This window comes from Neovison vison, chromosome 3 (assembly GCF_020171115.1).
Source record: "Neovison vison isolate M4711 chromosome 3, ASM_NN_V1, whole genome shotgun sequence".
Classification (NCBI taxonomy): Eukaryota; Metazoa; Chordata; class Mammalia; order Carnivora; family Mustelidae; genus Neogale; species Neogale vison.
This window is the reverse complement of record NC_058093.1, coordinates 217,198,561-217,216,464: the sequence shown is the minus strand read 5'-3', so window position 1 is coordinate 217,216,464 and position 17,904 is coordinate 217,198,561. Positions and strand designations below refer to the sequence as shown.

At 41.9% G+C, this 17,904-nt stretch overlaps 1 protein-coding gene and 1 pseudogene across 10 annotated transcripts in view; one reads left to right on the top strand and one right to left on the bottom strand.

Annotated features, from left to right (window-relative positions):
* Positions 1-17,904, top strand: part of DEPDC5 (DEP domain containing 5, GATOR1 subcomplex subunit) — a 133,884-nt gene that overhangs the window by 44,692 nt on the left and 71,288 nt on the right. For all 10 annotated transcript variants that reach the window (XM_044243840.1, XM_044243846.1, XM_044243847.1 and 7 more), the window contains exons 13-21: positions 2,459-2,562; positions 2,851-2,925; positions 4,475-4,609; positions 5,449-5,510; positions 6,119-6,192; positions 11,079-11,148; positions 13,989-14,025; positions 14,775-14,895; positions 17,176-17,396. In XM_044243840.1, coding sequence (XP_044099775.1) covers positions 2,459-2,562; positions 2,851-2,925; positions 4,475-4,609; positions 5,449-5,510; positions 6,119-6,192; positions 11,079-11,148; positions 13,989-14,025; positions 14,775-14,895; positions 17,176-17,396 — 899 coding nt within the window. The remainder of the gene's footprint in view (positions 1-2,458; positions 2,563-2,850; positions 2,926-4,474; positions 4,610-5,448; positions 5,511-6,118; positions 6,193-11,078; positions 11,149-13,988; positions 14,026-14,774; positions 14,896-17,175; positions 17,397-17,904) is intronic.
* On the bottom strand, positions 10,362-10,481 carry LOC122903729 (annotated as a pseudogene).

The window sequence follows — 17,904 nt, the reverse complement described above, 5'->3', positions numbered from 1 at the left end:
GCTTGCTTGCTTTCTCTTTTTTTTTGCATGTGGATGTCCAGTTGTTCCAGCACCGTTTGTTGAAAAGAATATCTTTGTTCCATTGTGTTATCTTTGCTTCTTTGTCAAAGATCTATTGATATATTTTGGGGGATTCCATTTCTAGGTCCTCAATTCTGTTCCATTAATCTGTTTGTCTACTATTTCACCAGTGCCACACTGTGTTGATTACTGTAGCTTCTTGAAGCTTCAAAGATGTCCAACTTTGTTCTCTTTCAATATTGGGTTGGCTATTCTGGGTCCTGTGTGTTTCTTTTCTTTTCTTTCTTTCTTTCTTTTTTTTTTTTTCAAGATTTATTTATCTTAGAGGGTAAGAGCTGGGGAGATAGGGGCATAGGATGAGGGAGAGAGAGTTTTGTTTTGTTTTTTAAAGATTTTATTTATTTATTTGAGAGAGAGAGAATGAGAGAGAGAGCATGAGAGGGGAGAGGTCAGAGGGAGAAGCAGACTCCCCTCCAAGCAGGGATCCTGATGTGAGACTTGATCCCAGGACTCCAGGATGATGACCTGAGCCCAAGGCAGTTGCTTAACCAACTGAGACACCCAGGTGCCAAGGGAGAGAGAGTCTTAAACGGACTCAGCACTGAGTGTGGAGCCCAACTTGAGATCATGACCTGATCCAAAACCAAGAGTCAGACACTAACTGACTCTGCTACCTGGCCACTCCCTTTGTCTGCCTTCCTTCCTTCCTTCTTGCTTTCCCTCCCTCCCATTTTCCTCCCTCCTTCTATCCTTTCCTTTCCCTCCTCTCTTTCTTTCTCTCCTCCTCTCTTTCTTTTTAAAAAGATTTTATTTATTTATTTGAGAGAGATTTCAAGAGAGAACATGTGCAGAGGCAGGGGAGAGGGAGAAAGAAGCAGGCTACCCACCGAGCAGGGAGCCCAATTCAGGGCTCCATCCCAGGACCCCAGGATCATGACCTGAGCTGAAGGCAGATGCTTAACCAGCTGAGCCACCCGGGCACCCACTGCTGTGTGTTTCTTTAGGATAAGTTCCTAGCATTAAAATTGCTAGGTTAGGGGCACCTGGGTGGCTCAGTCAGTTAAGCTACTGCTCAGGTCATGATCCCAGGGTCCTGGGATGGAGCTCTGCATCAGGCTCCCTGCTCAGCTGGGAGCCTGCTTCTCCTCCCCTGCTACTCCCCCTGCTTGTATTCTCTGACTCTATCCCTCTGTCAAATAAATAGATAAATTAAATCTTTAAAAAAAAATAAAATTGCTAATTTAATGCAAATGTATATATTTTCATTTAAATTTAAGTTTTACTTTTTGTGGTACATTCACATAGTTCAGAAGGTCTATAGTAAACAGATTGCCTCCTATCACTTCTTTCTTTTCTTTTTTTTTTTTAATATTTTGTTTATTTATTTATTTGACAGACAGAGATCACAAGTAGGCTGAGAGGCAGGCAGAGAGAGAGGAGGAAGCAGGCTCCCCGCTGAGCAGAGAGCCCTATGCAGGGCTTGATCCCAGGGTCCTGAGATCATGACCTGAGCTGAAGGCAGAGGCTTCACCCAGGCGCCCCCCCCCCTTTTTTTTTTTGTTTTAATACTTTATTTTTAAGGAACACCTGGGTGGCTTAGTTGGTTAAGTATCTGCCTTCGGGTCAGGTCATGATCTCAGGTTCCTGGGATCAAGCCTTGAATTGGGATTCCTGCCTAGCTGCTCGGCACCTCTCTCTCTCTCTCTCAAATAAATAAATACAATAAAAAAAAAATTTTATTTTTAAGTAATCTCCATGCCCAAAGTAGAGCTCCAGCTTACAAACCTCAGAGTTGCAAGCTCTACTGACTGAACCAGCCAGGTGCCCCATTTGTATTATTTGTTTATTTAGATTTATTTATTTATTTGAGAGAGAGAGAGAGCAGGAAAGCATGAGCAGGTGAGGGGCATAGGGAGAGGTGAACTAACTCCCTGCCAAGTAGGAAGCCCAACGTGGTGTTCGATCCTGGGACTCCAGAGAGAGAGAGAGGAGGAGGCAAGCCCCCCCCGCCGAGCAGAGAGCCCGATGTGGGGCTCGATCCCAGGACCCTGGGACCACGACCTAAGCCGAAGGCAGAGGCTACAACCCACTTAGCCACCCAGGCGCCCCCAGATATTTTCTTTTAGGGTTTTTTCCCCCTAATTTCCCTAATTATAATTCATTATGTGAAAATTTCATATTCCTACTCAATGCTAGGCATTAATACAATCTCAAGGCAGTTTTTAAATATTTTATTTTTGTTTTCAATCTGTGTGACTGTTTATGTGATTACATTCCTTTGTTAATGTTTGTTATTTGCATTTGACTTTAATACTTGTTATTATATGGTAAATTACCCTAACCTTGGGAATCCCATCTTCTCCTTTCCTTCAAAACCCTGTGAAGGACCTGATGTAAATAATAAGCTCTTCAGTATTTATGACAATATTCCTTTCAGAGTGGTGGTGCAGAATGAGAGGAGAGAAGAGTGGACTTCACTCCTCGTGACCATTAAAAAACTCTTCATCCAGTATCCAGTGTTGGTGCGACTGGAACAGGCAGGTACTGCATACATATGATAGGAGGTGTGGCAGGGAAACGAGGATGGAGAGATGAAGGAGGGGAGGTGAAGAGGTTCATGCTTGCTTCCCTCCCAGTGCTGGGCATAGTTTCTGCTTCTGGTCGGGTTTCCATTTCTAGTTGTGTCCACTTGTTCATTAGGTATGCAGTAAGTTCAGTAATGTTCCTACTACAGGGTTGGGGGGCCCCGTTCAACCACTTTCCGCTTGTTCTTTTAGAGTTCATCTTTCATGAGATACTTTTCCTTCTCTTGTGTTTTTTTTGCTTCAGAGGGTTTTCCTCAAGGAGACAATTCTACCTCAGCACAAGGAAACTACCTAGAGGCCATCAATCTGTCATTCAATGGTGAGTAAGGACACTAGCCATGGTGAGCTGGCATCTTGTTTACCACATGGCTATGAACTTCTTTTTTTTTTTTTTTAATTTTATTTATTTATTTGACAGACAGAAATCACAAGTAGGCAGAGAGGCAGGCAGAGAGAGAGAGGAGGAAGCAGGCTCCCCACTGAGCAGAGAGCCCAATGTGGGGCTTGATCCCAGGACCCTGAGATCATGACCTGAGCTGAAGGCAGAGGCTTTAACCCACTGAGCCACCCAGGCACCCAGGCTATGACTTCTTTTTACTATCATCCAAAGACCTAGATCCAGTTGATAATCTCCCCACCCACCTACCTCAAAGATTAATTAAAAGCAGTAACTTCTGATTGGATGGTTTTAATGGCCAACATTAAGCTTTTGGGTCTGCTGTTCTCATCTGCTTCTCATGGTAACCTGAGAGTAAAGAGCTGGAAGGAATCTTCCTTGGGCTGTTTTACTAAAACTGTGTTCTTGATATTTTCTACCTCATCCCTCAATTGCTTCTAGGGAATTAAAAAAAGATTTTTTTAATTACAAAAGGAACTCATGTTTCTAGAATTCAAATAATCAGAGGTATATCAAGTAAAAAGGAAGATCTCCCCCCTCCCTCTACTGTCAGTTCCCTTCTAAGAGGGAACCTTGTTAACAGTGTGGTGTGATTTCTTCCGAAGGTTTGTTCCAGCATATATGTGTGAGGTGATACACTTTGTTTCCAAATAACTGAAACCTACTGAATTGGTTTACACAAAAAGGGAAATTTTCTATATCTCAGGATATAGAAACCTGGTGAGGCCACCAGGGAAGGCTTGAACATCATGCAGAAGAAGGTGGGGACCAAGGTGGCTCTAGGAACTGCAAGAGCAGGTATTCCTAGAACAGTGGTCAGCTCCCAGCTCTGCTGTCAGCTCTCTCCTCTCTGTCCAGAATTCCATGTTCCCAGCACAGTCTCATCGGCCCAGCTCTGGTTAGGCATCCATTGGCACTGGCTAGTGGTGGAAGTGATGATGTGTGGTCACTTCACTGCATATAACCTGCCCATGGGTCTACACCCAGGTGTGCTGGGGATTCTAAAGCACAGGGTCTTGTGTTAGTTTTTTAGTCATATTGGAACATCTTTGGTTTTCTAAAGTCAGGATTGTATAGGACAGAAAGAAAAATTAACTTGCCAGATACACAAAGTCCACTCTTAAATATTGTCTTATATTAATATTCGATTTTTATGAATTTCAATACAGACTCATTTATGGATTGTTTAAGTTAATGACATAAAATTTGAGCATTTAATGCTGCAAAAGGCAAGTATTAGGCATCAGTGATGGAATGTTACTAAAGGCAAATGTGACATAGTCTTGTGTTCAAACACTTCTTAACGTAGGTGGGGAGAAGCAGATGTACACACAACTAACTAGAATTCTGGTGAGAATGTCGCTGTAAAGAAACATGGGCAAAATACCCTGAGGGCACAGAGAGGCTCACCAGTGGCTGGTTTCTGAGAAGCTGTAACCTTTTCATTTGAGAACTTTTGCTTTCTTTCAAGTGTTTGACAAGCACTACATCAACCGCAACTTTGACCGAACTGGGCAAATGTCTGTGGTGATCACGCCTGGGGTGGGTGTGTTTGAAGTGGACCGTCTACTCATGATCTTGACCAAGCAGCGGATGATAGATAATGGTAATATTCCTTGGTTTGTGCTGTCTCTGAGTGTTTATAGCCTGACTTACCCGTAGAACTCTGAGCTTTCACTGGTTCTGTGTGTCAGAGATCCTGGAGATGTGAATAGTGTTAGCGGACAAAAAAAGTTCCGTGGTCAAATTGGTTTGGGAAGTGCTGGGTCATACACAGTTTAGGCAGATTCCCTAATTGCAGGTTTTAATATGTTAGTGTATCTTGTCTATCTCTAATGGTACTCAGGGTTTTGCAAATATAAATGACACTGGAGAACTCTTTTTGGGGGGCTCGTTTCAAGGAACTGGTGTGCCATCAGTCTGCCTTGGGGAGGACCATCAGATCCTCTGATCCTGTCCTCCCTCCATGATGTGCCCTGCTACCCCAGCTTGTAACCCTGGCCTCATTAAATTTGTGCTTCAACAACAAGATGGAGGTGGAATATAGATCCTGATTGCCAGTGAAGAAGCTCCATTAAATGATATGGATTGTTTTGCTTTTTTACTGAAATAACAAAGTTCCTGTTCCTTTCTGGCCTTGAAACTTGAGTAATGGGATCCTGGGTTGTCTTTTTGACCAATCATGATTTACAAAGCAGTCAAAGGCTAATTGTTAAGGATTTAATAATTGCAGGCTATGATGGGACCTAGTAAAGAGGAAAGAGACAAAAACGCATCTATTTATTTCTCTGCTATGTAGGCAAATGAGGTTATAAATCATAGGATGGGAAGTCAGCTTTGCCTCATACCCTGACCCGCTTAAATAGTATTGTTAATAGATTAGGACACTTATCTCTACTTTTCCCACCTCCACCCCAAACTCTTTTTGTCTTCTGTCTTTTTTAGGAATTGGTGTGGACTTGGTATGCATGGGGGAGCAACCATTACATGCTGTCCCGTTGTTCAAGGTAATTCGATTTTGGAGTTATTCCTAAACCTATTTCCTAGTACTAGGGTGGTCTTGAGAATACTGCTGAATAAGGGCGTCTGGGTGGCTCAGTTGTTAAGCATTTGCCTTTGGTTCAGGTCATGATCCCAGGGTCCTGGGATCGAGCCCCACATCTGGCTCCCTGCTTGGTGGGAAGTCTGCTTCTCCCTCTCCTATTCCACCTGCTCGTGTTCCCTCTCTCACTGTGTCTCACTCTATCAAATAAATAAAATCTTGAAAACAATAAAAGAGCGAATACTTCAGAACAGAAAAGTTGAAGTGAGTTTGGGGAAATTGGAGGGGGAGATGAACCATGAGATACTGTGGACTCTGAGAAACAAACTGAGGGTTTTGGAGGGGAGAGGCGTGGGGGGTTGGGTGAGCCTGGTGGTGGGTATTAAGGAGGGCATGTATTGCATGGAGCATTGGCTGTGGTGCATAAACAGTGAAGGCTGGAACACTGAAAAGAAATAAAATAAAATAAAATGGAAAAAAAAAAAACTTAAAAAAAAAAGAAAAGAAAAGTTGGAGCAGTTCCATAGCCTCCTTGTTTTCTAGCTGATCTGTGACCTGGCTTTTTTCTTCTAGCTACATAATCGAAGTGCGCCTCGTGATTCTTGTCTGGGCGATGACTATAATATTCCTCACTGGATAAACCACAGGTAGGTGTGACCTTGATTCGTAGTAGATGATGTGGGTTTTGAGTAACTTCCTTGCCGTTTTCTCTTCCCATCTATAAAGTTCCTTTTTTTTTTTTTTTTTAAAGATTTTATTTATTATTTGACAGAGACACAGCGAGAGAGGGAACACAGCAGGGGAAGTGGGAGAGGGAGAAACAGATCTCCCTTTGAGCAGGGAGCTGGATGCGGGGCTCAATCTCAGGACCCCAGAATCATGACCTGAGCCGAAGGCAGCTGCCTAACAACTGAGCCACCCAGGCGTCCCCCCTTCCCCCGCCAATCTGTAAAGTTCTTACCATAGAAACTTTTGTCCAGAAAATGCAGAGACCAAAGTTCCAATGTTTGCTTTGAATTTCTGTACATGCCAAAGCGGTGGCAGTAACATAAGAACAGTCTAGAGTGAAAAAATAAAGGCAAATTTGAAGGACTTATTTTTATTATTAGCCCTAGCTACTAAAATTCCCAGCTCCCACAGATTATAGCAGATGAACATTCTGCCATTCTCTGTTTGTAGAAAAATCCCCAAGCCTCTTCTTCACATGGGACAAGGCCTCAGTGTTTCTGCTGACTGAGACTCAATGGGGTTATCTCTCATGCCTCTCTCAGTGCTACTGCCTTCTCCCATCCTCATCTTTTTGAATATTTGCAATATTTTTAAGATTTTATTTACTTGATAGCATAAGCAGGAGGAGCGGGAGAGGGAGAAGCAGGTAGCTCGCTGAGCAGAAAGTCTACTGTGGGGTCCTGGGATCATGATCTGAGCCCAAGGCAGATGCTCAACCGACTGAGCCCCCCAAGTGCCCCGGATAACTGCAGTAGTCTTTTTTTTTTTTAAGATTTTGTTTATTTATTTGATAGAGAGAGAGATCACAAGTAGCAGAGAGGCAGGCAGAAAGAGAGCAGAGAAGCAGGCTCTCTGCTGAGCAGAGAGCCCGATGTGGGTCTCAATCCCAGGACCCTGAGATCATGACCTGAGCCAAAGACAGAGGCTTAACCCACTGAGCCACCCAGGCGCTCTGCAGTAGTCTTATTAGTGTGTCTATTTCTGATCTCTCTCCTTCAGTCCATCCTTTAGATCAGGGTTTTTCAACCTCAGCACTACTGACATTTTGGGCCAGATCATCTTTGTTGTTGGGGGGCTGCCCCATGCCTTGTAGGAAGTTGAGCAGCATCCCTGATCTCTACCCACCAGATGCCAACAGCACCCACCCCCAGCGTGACAAGGAAAATGTCTATGAGAACTGTGGCTAAGTGAATTTTCCTATCAAAAAACCTGGAGTGAGTTAACTGTTCCTTTGAAATCTGCCAGTAGAGCTCATAACCTCCTGGAAACTAACTATGAGAACTAGATATCCTCAGACCTGCCAAAAGTGAAAAGACTTGAGCTATTATTCTTTTTAGTGTTTTATGATTTTTTAAAAGAATGCCTGCAGGTTTATGGAAAGTGCAGTCGAAACCATTGGAAACTGAAAAGGGAAATCATTTAAATTAAAAAAAAATTTTTAAAAAAATTTAAAAATTCCAGTGTCTCCTGCAATGCCACATGCCTCCCGGGTGGCAGAATCCCACCTCATTCCCCATTCCCCACTTTGAGAATCAGTTCTTTAGGCCAGTGGTTTCTTCTTTCCATTTTTTTTCTTAAGCAACAGCCTCCCCACCTTTTTTTTTAAGTATAAGTCTTACTTGCAACCAAGTATACAGTAGTGAGAAAGTACTCTTTTCAATTTTGTATAAGGAAAAGTTCACTTTTCCTGATGTAGTATGCCCATATGTCACCCCAAGGAACCCTGGGGGTTGGGGGCCAGCATCTGTTAACTACCATTCTACCTGGTTACCAGAGTCATTTCATGAAAACTAAATCCCATTGCTTTTCTTCTCTGATTACTCATACCAGCTTGATGAAGACTGAAGTGTTTGACATCTGAGGCCTCCTTTCCCCCTTTTGCCCTCTTTTATTATGCATAGCAGATGCATACTTCCCCTCTTTTGAGTCTACCTAGAGGGCCTCTCCACCTGCCCTCTTCCTCACAAATGCCTATTTATCCTCTAAGACCTGACCTCAACAACTCTCTCCTATGAGTTTTTCCTGTGCTGTCCTGGAGAGCCAAAAGCCACCTTCTCTTGAGTGCTTCTGGAGCATTCTGCCTTTCCCTGGTTTGTCTGTTTTAAGGCGGCATTCTGTGAGGGGCAGAAGACTGCTCGGCTGTTCCCCAAGCTAAACAGAACCTGTAATTTTGTCTTCTGTTTAGTTACAAGTCTTTGCTGGAGACCAGCTTGAAAATTGATCACAAATGCTGATTTTTGGCCTTCTGGTTTTTTCTCTACCTTTGCTATGGGCCAAGTTGCCCTTGTATGGTAGTTGCTCCCAGTCAGCTGTAATCATTCATAGGTGAAGAACCAAGAAGGAATAGTGGTTTGGCCATCCGTGTAAGGATGGTCTGGTCACCCAGTAATTATCCTGTTTTGAGTATGCCTCTCCCTTCGCAGCCCAGTGAGGGACTCTTTGGCTGGTCATCCATGTGATTCCATTATGTACATGTGTGTGTAACTGTTCGGTGATGTTCAGTTTTGTATGTTGTCATTGCATTGCTTGACGAAGTCACTTTAAGAAAAAGTGCCTGCTTTCCAAGAGGTTGCCTTCAGAATCTTTCTCATCTTGTATTTATGTTACTGTCGTTTTAAAAACTTGGTCCAAGTAAAATAGTATTTTGAACTTTTTTGATTTTTCACTTATTTCAGGGAGCAATGTATCTTCTTTTTTGTCAGCCCTTTAATTAGTTTTGGCTTTGTAATCTTTAAATAGACATTCAGATTCTTTTGCCCATAAGAAAATAGCTACTGTTTAATTATACACCATATTTCATGGTTTTATGTTTAGTTTAGGAAATAATTAAAAGACAGAGTAGCTGTAGCACACAAAAAATTATATAAGAAGTTAAGCACTGTAATTTCCTCAAATTTTAATTAATAATAACTTGAAGGTTTCCTGATGCATCACTTTATTTTTCATGCCAAATTGGCTCTCTGATGCCATTTAAGATGGATGATAGATCCAGGTGGGGCTTCAGAATTTGAGAGCTGGGATGGCCTGAGGCCTGCTTTTCACTTCTCATTGTGAGCCTTATTTGCTTGAGCCATCCAACGACAGGAGCAAAGAGGGCTGGCTGCCTGGGCTACATGGCTGCTCACAGAGGCCATTGTTCTCATTCTGTCCGCAGCCTCTTCAAAAGCATCCCACAAGGCCAGAGAGCTTACCTGAAGCATAAACAAATTGTCTTCAGTGAAAAATTATCACTCTCCAAGTATTGCTGGTTAGTAATGAAAATAGACCCAAAAAGTAAATTAATAGCAGATATGTAAAAGTTATGAAGGTGGGGGATATCACCGACTATCCCCAGAGACATTTTGGAGATCATAGAGACCTCTAGTCACACTGTATAGGTGAGGAACCTGAGTTCCAGAGAGGTAAAGTGGCTTGTTGAACAACAAATTCATGGCAAAGCTGAAGCTATTGGTTTAAACCATTTGAAATTGTGATAGGAGACTGGTTTTGACTTTCAAACACAGCAATTTCATGTGGATAAATCTAGTAGAAACCCATTGTTCTGGCTAACATCACTTTGCCACACAAATTTTTAAATTTTTATTTATTTATATTTTTTCAATTTTTTATTTAAATTCGAGTTAGTTAACATATAGTGTAATATTGGTTTCATGAGTAGAATTTAGTGATTCATGACTTCCCTCAGATCTTTTGTAATTAATATCTGGAAGCAGAGCTACATCTTCTACATGGTACTTTCCTTGGTACCACTTGGAGTGGCCAAGTGCCAGGAGCTGGTTGGACTCCAGGTCTTACTGTAGTTAGTATTCTTACGTTCTTGTGCACATAAAGTGTTAGTTACTAGGATTGCCCTAAAGTCTGCTGGTTATCTATTGATCCTGCCCTTTTTTTTTTTTTTTTTGGCTTATGATCAGAGTTATGATGGAAGGTGGGGATTGGTTAGTATTTCGAACATCCTTCCCATAAATTAATTATAGATTAAAGAGGATGCCAGAGAAATGGAAAAGGCTGTATAGCCTCTATTTACTCATTCATTCAGTATACCCAGGGCCAGCTTGGGTCTCCCAGTTTTCTTTTGTGCCTGACATGACAAATGTGATTTTCAAAGTGGTAGGAATTTGATGGTTTGTGTCTTCTTTTTTTCAATTAGCAATAATCGCGCCTCGGATAAACCTCATTGGCTACGATACTGCCACTGCGCAAAGCTGTGTCTTCTTTTTTTCCCTTTCCTTTTTTTCTTTTCTTTCTTTCTTTTTTTTTTTTTTCTTTTCTCTTCCTTTCTTTTCTTTTCTTTCTTCTTAAGTAGATTCCATGGCCAGGATAGAGCCCAGTGCAGGGCTTGAACTCACAACCCTGAGATCAAGATGTGAGCTAAGATCAAGAGTCAGATGCTCAATAGACTGAGCCACCCCTGTGCTCTCTTTTCATGAGATCACTTTTTTCTTTCCTTGCATGATTTATTCTTGCTTACCAAATACTATTCAACCAATAAGGAGCGCCTTTGGGCCCAGCATCATGCCAAGTATCAAGATGCAAAAGTATCATGGTATAAATAGATTTAAGGAGGAGTTTCTCAGCCAGTTAGGAATCAGGGCTAGCATGAAACAGTTTATGGAGAATGAAAGAACAATAATTAAAACCATATTTAATGTTTTATAGTAATTACAAAACAAGTTAGAATTGGGGGAATGAGCGAAGCCTGAGATATAGGCAGTCATGAGAGGGCTAATCCACGGCTGCGTTTTAATTGTGTCTTGAATTTAAAATGAAAGGAGCTTAGATTAATGACCTTTTCTTCTTTCAGTTTCTATACATCGAAAAGCCAGCTCTTTTGTAACAGTTTCACCCCACGAATAAAACTGGCAGGAAAGAAGGTAGGTGTCACCAACCTCCAGAGCCTTCAGGGACAGTCCCTCACCAACATGGTTATTTTGATCCCGAGATATGCCCTTCTCCCTTACGGTCATTAATATGTTTAAGATACTCGTCTTAGAGCTTTGTAATTTTCCACATTAAATACATCAATAACAAGGCAAACCCTCCCAGACCATAAGAAATATCTTTGGGAAAAGTATGACAATTATTTGTAGTTCCTTAATAATGAAAAGAATTTTAGTTATGATGTGACTGGTTTATTCAGATACTGGGACCTCTCAGATACCTTTGGGGACAAAGACATGGGCATGCATTGCAGCAAAGGGGAAATATGAAAAGATCAAATCTTAGTGGTAAAGAAATGCAAATTCAAACAAGAATAGGATTATTTTTTGCTCACCAAATGGGTTTATTTTATTTAACTTTATATTTAAACATTTCATTTTTAAGTAATTGCTACACCCAGATTTAACAACCTGAAGATCAAGAGTCACATGCTGTATGGACTGAGCCAGCCAGACACCCCTGCTTACCAGATAACCTTAAAACAAAATAATTATACTAAGTCCTAGAAAAAGTGGTGAAGTTGGTGCTCAAGTACCTGGTTGTTGTACCATACTTATGAAAAGCATTCAGCCATGTATATCAATGGCAGTGCAAATGTTCATGCTACTTAATCAGATAATTCCATTTTGGCAATGTGGTCTAAGGAAATAACTGAGCTGTATTGAATGCAAGTGAAGTCTTGGTCCTGTATTATTTATAATAGCTACAAGTTGAAGATAACAGGGAAATGACTAAGTGAGCCATGAGATATCCTCTCGATGGAATATATTCACAGCCAATAAAAATGCCAGTTTTAAGAATCTTAAAGGGTGTTTTTGATGTAATATGAAGAGAAGAACAGACTGTTAGGTATGTAGGTGGTATACCAGTGTGCTCTCACCCAGCTGCCTGTTTCTACCAGAGCTAAACTCTGAAAGTTGTCCCATTGTCACTTTGTTAGTAGTATCAGGGCCATTTCTTCCTTTCTGGGGAAAAATGGGGGGTTAATGTTACTTGTCTAATAAGGAAAATGTTAATTTCAAGGACTAGGAGGATTCCTCCTAAAATAGGCCATGTCAAGTAGTGAAGTGCTAGGAGAAGGGACTCTACCCAAAAAGGGCCACCTCCTGTCCTCTGAGGGTTTTTGCCTTCATCACAACCCTTCTGGGCAAAGAGGAACACAGAGGAACTTCTCTACAACATGACCATTTTGTCTTTTTTTTTTTCCCACAAGATTTATTATTTGAGAGAGAGAACAAGAGCACTCATGCTGCGTGTAAGCGGTGGGGAGGGGCAGAGAGAGAGACAGAGAGAGAGAGAGAGAGAGAATCTCCAACAGATTCTCTGCTGAGCATGGAGCCGGACGTGGGGCTTGATCTTACGACCCTGAGGTCATGAACTGAGCTGAAATTGAGAGGTGGAAACCTAACTGAGCCACTCAGGTGCCCCTGCAAAAAAAATAAATAAGTAAATAAAATAAAATAAAAATAAACAAAATTTTATTTTATCTTGAAGATTTTTTAAAATATATTTGAGAGAGGGATAAAGAGAGAGAAAACGAGTGGGGTGAGGGTGAGGGGCGGAGGGAGAAGCAGGGTCTCCATTGAGCAGGGAGCCCCATGTTAGGCTCAATCCCAGGACTCTGGGATCATGACCTGAGCCAAAGGCAGATGCTTAACTGACTGAGCCACCCAGGCACCCCAACATGATCATTTTTTTTTCCAATTTATTTATTTTCAGAAAAACAGTATTCATTATTTTTTCACCACACCCAGTGCTCCATGCAAGCTGTGCCCTCTATAATACCCACCACCTGGTACCCCAACCTCCCACCCCCCTGCCACTTCAAACCCCTCAGATTGTTTTTCAGAGTCCATAGTCTCTCATGGTTCATCTCCCCTTCCAATTTACCCAAAAGCACATACCCTCCCCAATGTCCATAACCCTACCCCCCTTCTCCCAACCCCCCTCCCCCCAGCAACCCACAGTTTGTTTCGTGAGATTAAGAGTCACTTATGGTTTGTCTCCCTCCCTATCCCATCTTGTTTCATGGATTCTTTTCCTAACCACTTAAGCCCCCATGTTGCATCACCACTTCCTCATATCAGGGAGATCATATGATATTTGTCTTTCTCCGCTTGACTTATTTTGCTAAGCATGATACGCTCTAGTTCCATCCCAACATGATCATTTTAAAGAAGAAACAATGAGTATTGTTATGAAAGTTTAAAGGGTCCTGAAAAATATTTATTTGGGTGGAAAAAAAAAGCTCCTTCTGTTTTCTATCTCTGTATGCCATTTCAGCAAATTGGGTAATCCACTCAGTGCTGAGCTCTTGTGGGTGTAGGCAGACCGGTGAGAGTACCATGGTGAAGGGGGAGTTATGCATGCAGGGCTTAGGGTCAGGTAGGAGCAAGCCATGGTAGGACATATACACCAGTGGACTGACCAAGAGCATGAAGGGCTGGGCTTGGATTTTGGCTCTGCCAGCTGCTAACCATGTGACTTTGAGCAAGTCCCTTTTTCTCTTTAGAATTGAATATCCTTTCCTGAAGGTGGGGTGCATATCCCCATTGAATAGAGTTTTGAGGGTGACCAAGGTGTAAAGTGGGCCGGGTAGGGCCTGATACTGAGGTAGGTGGGCCTCAAGTGTTCCCTCCTGCCTTTCTGTCAGTTTCATTGAGGGGGAAGGCATGGTCCCTTCCCTGGGGAGCAGCCACCTACATATTGTGCCTTGTGATAAGTTCTGTTCTGGCAGAGGAGACAGTGATTAATTATCTATTTAATTTTACAGCCTGCCTCTGAGAAAGCAAAAAATGGCCGTGATACATGTGAGTATTTTTGTGACCTCCTTTCATCCCTTTTAGAAAGAGTCAGCTAAGCCATGGCAACAAGATCATGTGAGGTCGCATAAACAGTTCACCACCAAGTTGGGAAATTGGAGTTCCCTTTGGAAGGTCCCTTAACCACCTTGTATATTTTTGTCCCATCACCTGCAAAATGGATGGTGACAAACCTTGTTTTTCTTTTCAGTTGTAGGGATTGGGTAGAAAATTTTAAAGTACTAACTGTGTTACATATTAAGATGATTTTTTAAAAGTGGAATCACAGAAGAATGAAATATTGCCAAAACCTTCCCTTTATTTAGTGCTATATTATTTTCTTATTTTTTAAAAAATATTTTAAAATTTATTTTGAGAGAAAGAGAGATTGAGAGATAGAGAGCAAGTGGGTTGGGGAGAGGCAGAGGGAGAGAAAGAATGTAAAGTAGACTCAACGCTGAGCGCGGAGCCCTATGCGGGGTTTGATCTCAGAACCATGAGATCATGACCTGAGCCAAAATCAAGAATTCGATGCTTAAGTGAGCCACCTATGTACCCTAGTGCTAGTGTTATTTTCTGTATCACTTTGACATGTAAGTCATTTAATTTCAACAACCTGATGAATGGATTATCATCTCGCTTTTCTTGGGCGGTCATGATGGTGGTCATCTCTGCCTTGCAGATTTTGATGAAGACCCTTCGAAGGCATCTGGTTGAAATGTGTTTTAATGACTATTTGTGTGATTTATGCATTTTAGCTCTTGGGACACCAAAAGAACCTGAGAATGCCCTTCCCATCCAAGTAGATTATGATGCTTACGACGCCCAAGTCTTCAGGCTACCAGGCCCATCCCGGGCTCAGCGCCTCGCCACCTGCAGGTTTTTTGCCAGATTCACTTTGGGGTGTATATAAAGGTTGCTTGGAAAAAATCTGAGGGCCTGTGGGGACCTTCATGAGTACAACCCTGAAATTAATTAAATTAATATTAGCCATTGGAAGCTATACCATGTAGCTCATTGGGGATTTTGTTTCCAGGTTCTCTGGCCCACCCATTTTGTTAGCTATATTTGCAGGAAGTATTTTCTCCAAATAAAGAGAGTGTTCTGCTTTTTCTAACCAACAGAAACAATTCACAGATTCTAGAATCTTTTTCTCACTGGGCTGCTACTAATATGTATAGATCCTATAGATCCACAGTTCCTTTTGGCTTTTTTATTCCCAGAAGGCAAGAGACTTCTCTTTAATTGCTTTTTTTTTTTTTTTTAAAATAAGATTTTATTTATTTATTTAGTTGTCAGAGAGATAGAATACAGGCAGGCAGAGTGGCAGGCAGAGGCAGAGGGAGAAACAGGCTCCCTGCGGAGCAAGGAGCCCTATGTGGGACTTGATCCCAGGGCGCTGGGATCATGGCCTGAGCCGAAGGTAGCTGCCTAACCGACTGAGCCACCAAGGCATCCCTCTTTAATTGCTTTTTAAATTGCTCCATGGTGTTTGGTCATAAGCTAGTCTTTAAGAGTGATGTAGTTAGATTTACCAATATATTAATTTCTGAGTATTATGTTAAAAAAAAAATCCATACCTATCCCAGGGCTTCCTCCTGCCCTTGTGAACCAAGTACCACAAACCCATTTTCCAGATTTCTTAAATATGCAAGTTTATTTAAGCACAAGTGATTGGAAAAATATGCATCCCTTCACATTGATAAATGAGCTTATAGTGGCCACATGATTATCTTTTGTCCTTTTTCCTCATCCCCAAGATGAAAACATTTAGAGCTCAGACAAAACATTTCCTAAATGTTGAGAACATTCAGTGCCATTAACTACAGCTCTCCCACACATAGATGCTGCTGAGGGGCTCGGTCGTGTTTTCATTTGGAGTATTTTAAAATGCTTTCATGGTCCAAGATCCTTGGTTTTCCTTTTTCTAATGAAAGGTGGCAAGACCTGGTATTTCAGAGACCTAGGTTATATGTTCCCTGAGGGAGCAGACCATGTTTTAGTGCTCTGTACCCTGTGCAGGACTGAGCATCCACTAGTGTCCATATATTTACTGTTGCAATAATGTACATATGGTCAGCTCAGGGGATCTGTTTTCAGGCTGTTTAAGCTCTGACTTAAGGCAAAATCCTTCCAGGTGGAAAGCAAACAGCTCTGATGCCAGAGAGGGCAAGCCTTATCTATAGTTGCTAACTTTTCCTTTTTGTCTCCCCATTGGGCTTCTCCCCTTTTGATACTTCCTCCTACTGCTTTCAGAGGCTTCCCCCTTAGGGAGTTTTATGTTTTAATAAGAGTATACTGTTTTTTAAACCTTTATTAAGGACATGTTTGAACATGTTCGAACAAATGGAGTAGTATAATGAAGAGTGCTTAGTGTCTTGTGAGACTCATTTCATTACTTTCCCCACATTTTGCATTTTGCTTGAGCATTCTAAAGCAAATCCTTTTTTAAAAACCTGTAAATACTATAGTGTATGTCTCTAACAGAAACGAATAAGTAATCACAAGTACCAAAATTAACACTAATTCTTTCATATCTTCTATAGCCAGTCTATAATTAGATTTCCCAATTGTTTCAAAAATGTAGTTTTAGTTTGAATTGGGATCTAAAGGAGATGTAGACATTGCATTTGATTGGAATATCTTTTTTTCTCTAAATGTAGTTGTGTTGCTTTCTTCATTTGGCTGATTGTTATGTTATAATGTTTAACTTCTCCTCTCTTTTCTGGATTTCCTATAAACCAGCAATGACCTCTAGAGGCTTGATTAGATTTAGGCTCAATTTTTTCATGCAGGAAGCTTCTTGAGGTGGCACCGTGTACTTTTCTCTTGCATCATATCGTATCCTGCTTAGTTGTCCCATTTTCAGTGATATGAGATGGATCAGTGGGGATCAAGCAGGGTCAGACTGGACCAGTCACTGCTTGACAGCAATGACCCTAACACTTGGGCCATTTGAAAACAGTCAGTTCTTAACATAACATCTCAAGCTGGTCAAGGCAGAATACCTCCTACAATATTTCCCACTCATAGATCACAGTGGGGATTTTTGTTATTGGTTTCCCAAGTATCTTGGGGTGGCGACTAATTTTGTGTTTTCAGTTCTGGGTTGGGCAGCATCACTTGTTGGTTGGTAACTCATTGTCTCTCATCTCTCAGGTCTGTGCGAGAGCGGGAGAGTCACCATCGGAAGAGTGCCAGCTCCTGCGACGTCTCATCCAGTCCTTCCTTGCCCAGCCGCGCACTGCCCACTGAGGAAGTGAGGAGCCAGGCTTCTGATGACAGCTCCCTGGGCAGGAGTGCCAACATCCTGATGATCCCACACCCCCACCTGCACCAGTATGAAGTCAGCAGCTCCTTGGGCTATACCAGCACTCGAGGTCAGAGAGCTGAAGCATGGGCACAGCTAGGGACAGATGAGGACAGCTCCCTTCCTATAGCAGGGGCTGGGGGGCACGGGATTTGACCAGGTGTGGGGTGTAAGTCCCATATCTTAATTATTTCCATGCCAGTGCATTGAGCTGTATGTATGTGCCTCTGACACCTTTCCCCCCTTCACTGTAGCTGTATACCTTTCCTTCTGTTAATGTAGATACTTTCTTAGGCCTAGAGTCAAAGGTGTTTGCTCATTTCCTTTTTAAAAAAATTTTTAAATTTTTTGAAGACTTTATTTACTTGAGAGAAGATGAGAGAAAGAGAGAGAGAGAACACAGAGGCAGAGGGAGAAGCAGACTCACTGCTGAGCAGGCAGACTCACTGCTGAGCAGGGAGGCTGACATGGGACTCAATCCCAGTACCCTGAAATTATGACCTGAGCTGAAGGCAGACACTTTTTTTTTTTTTTTTTAAAGATTTTATTTATTTCTTTGACAGAGAGAGAGAGAGAGA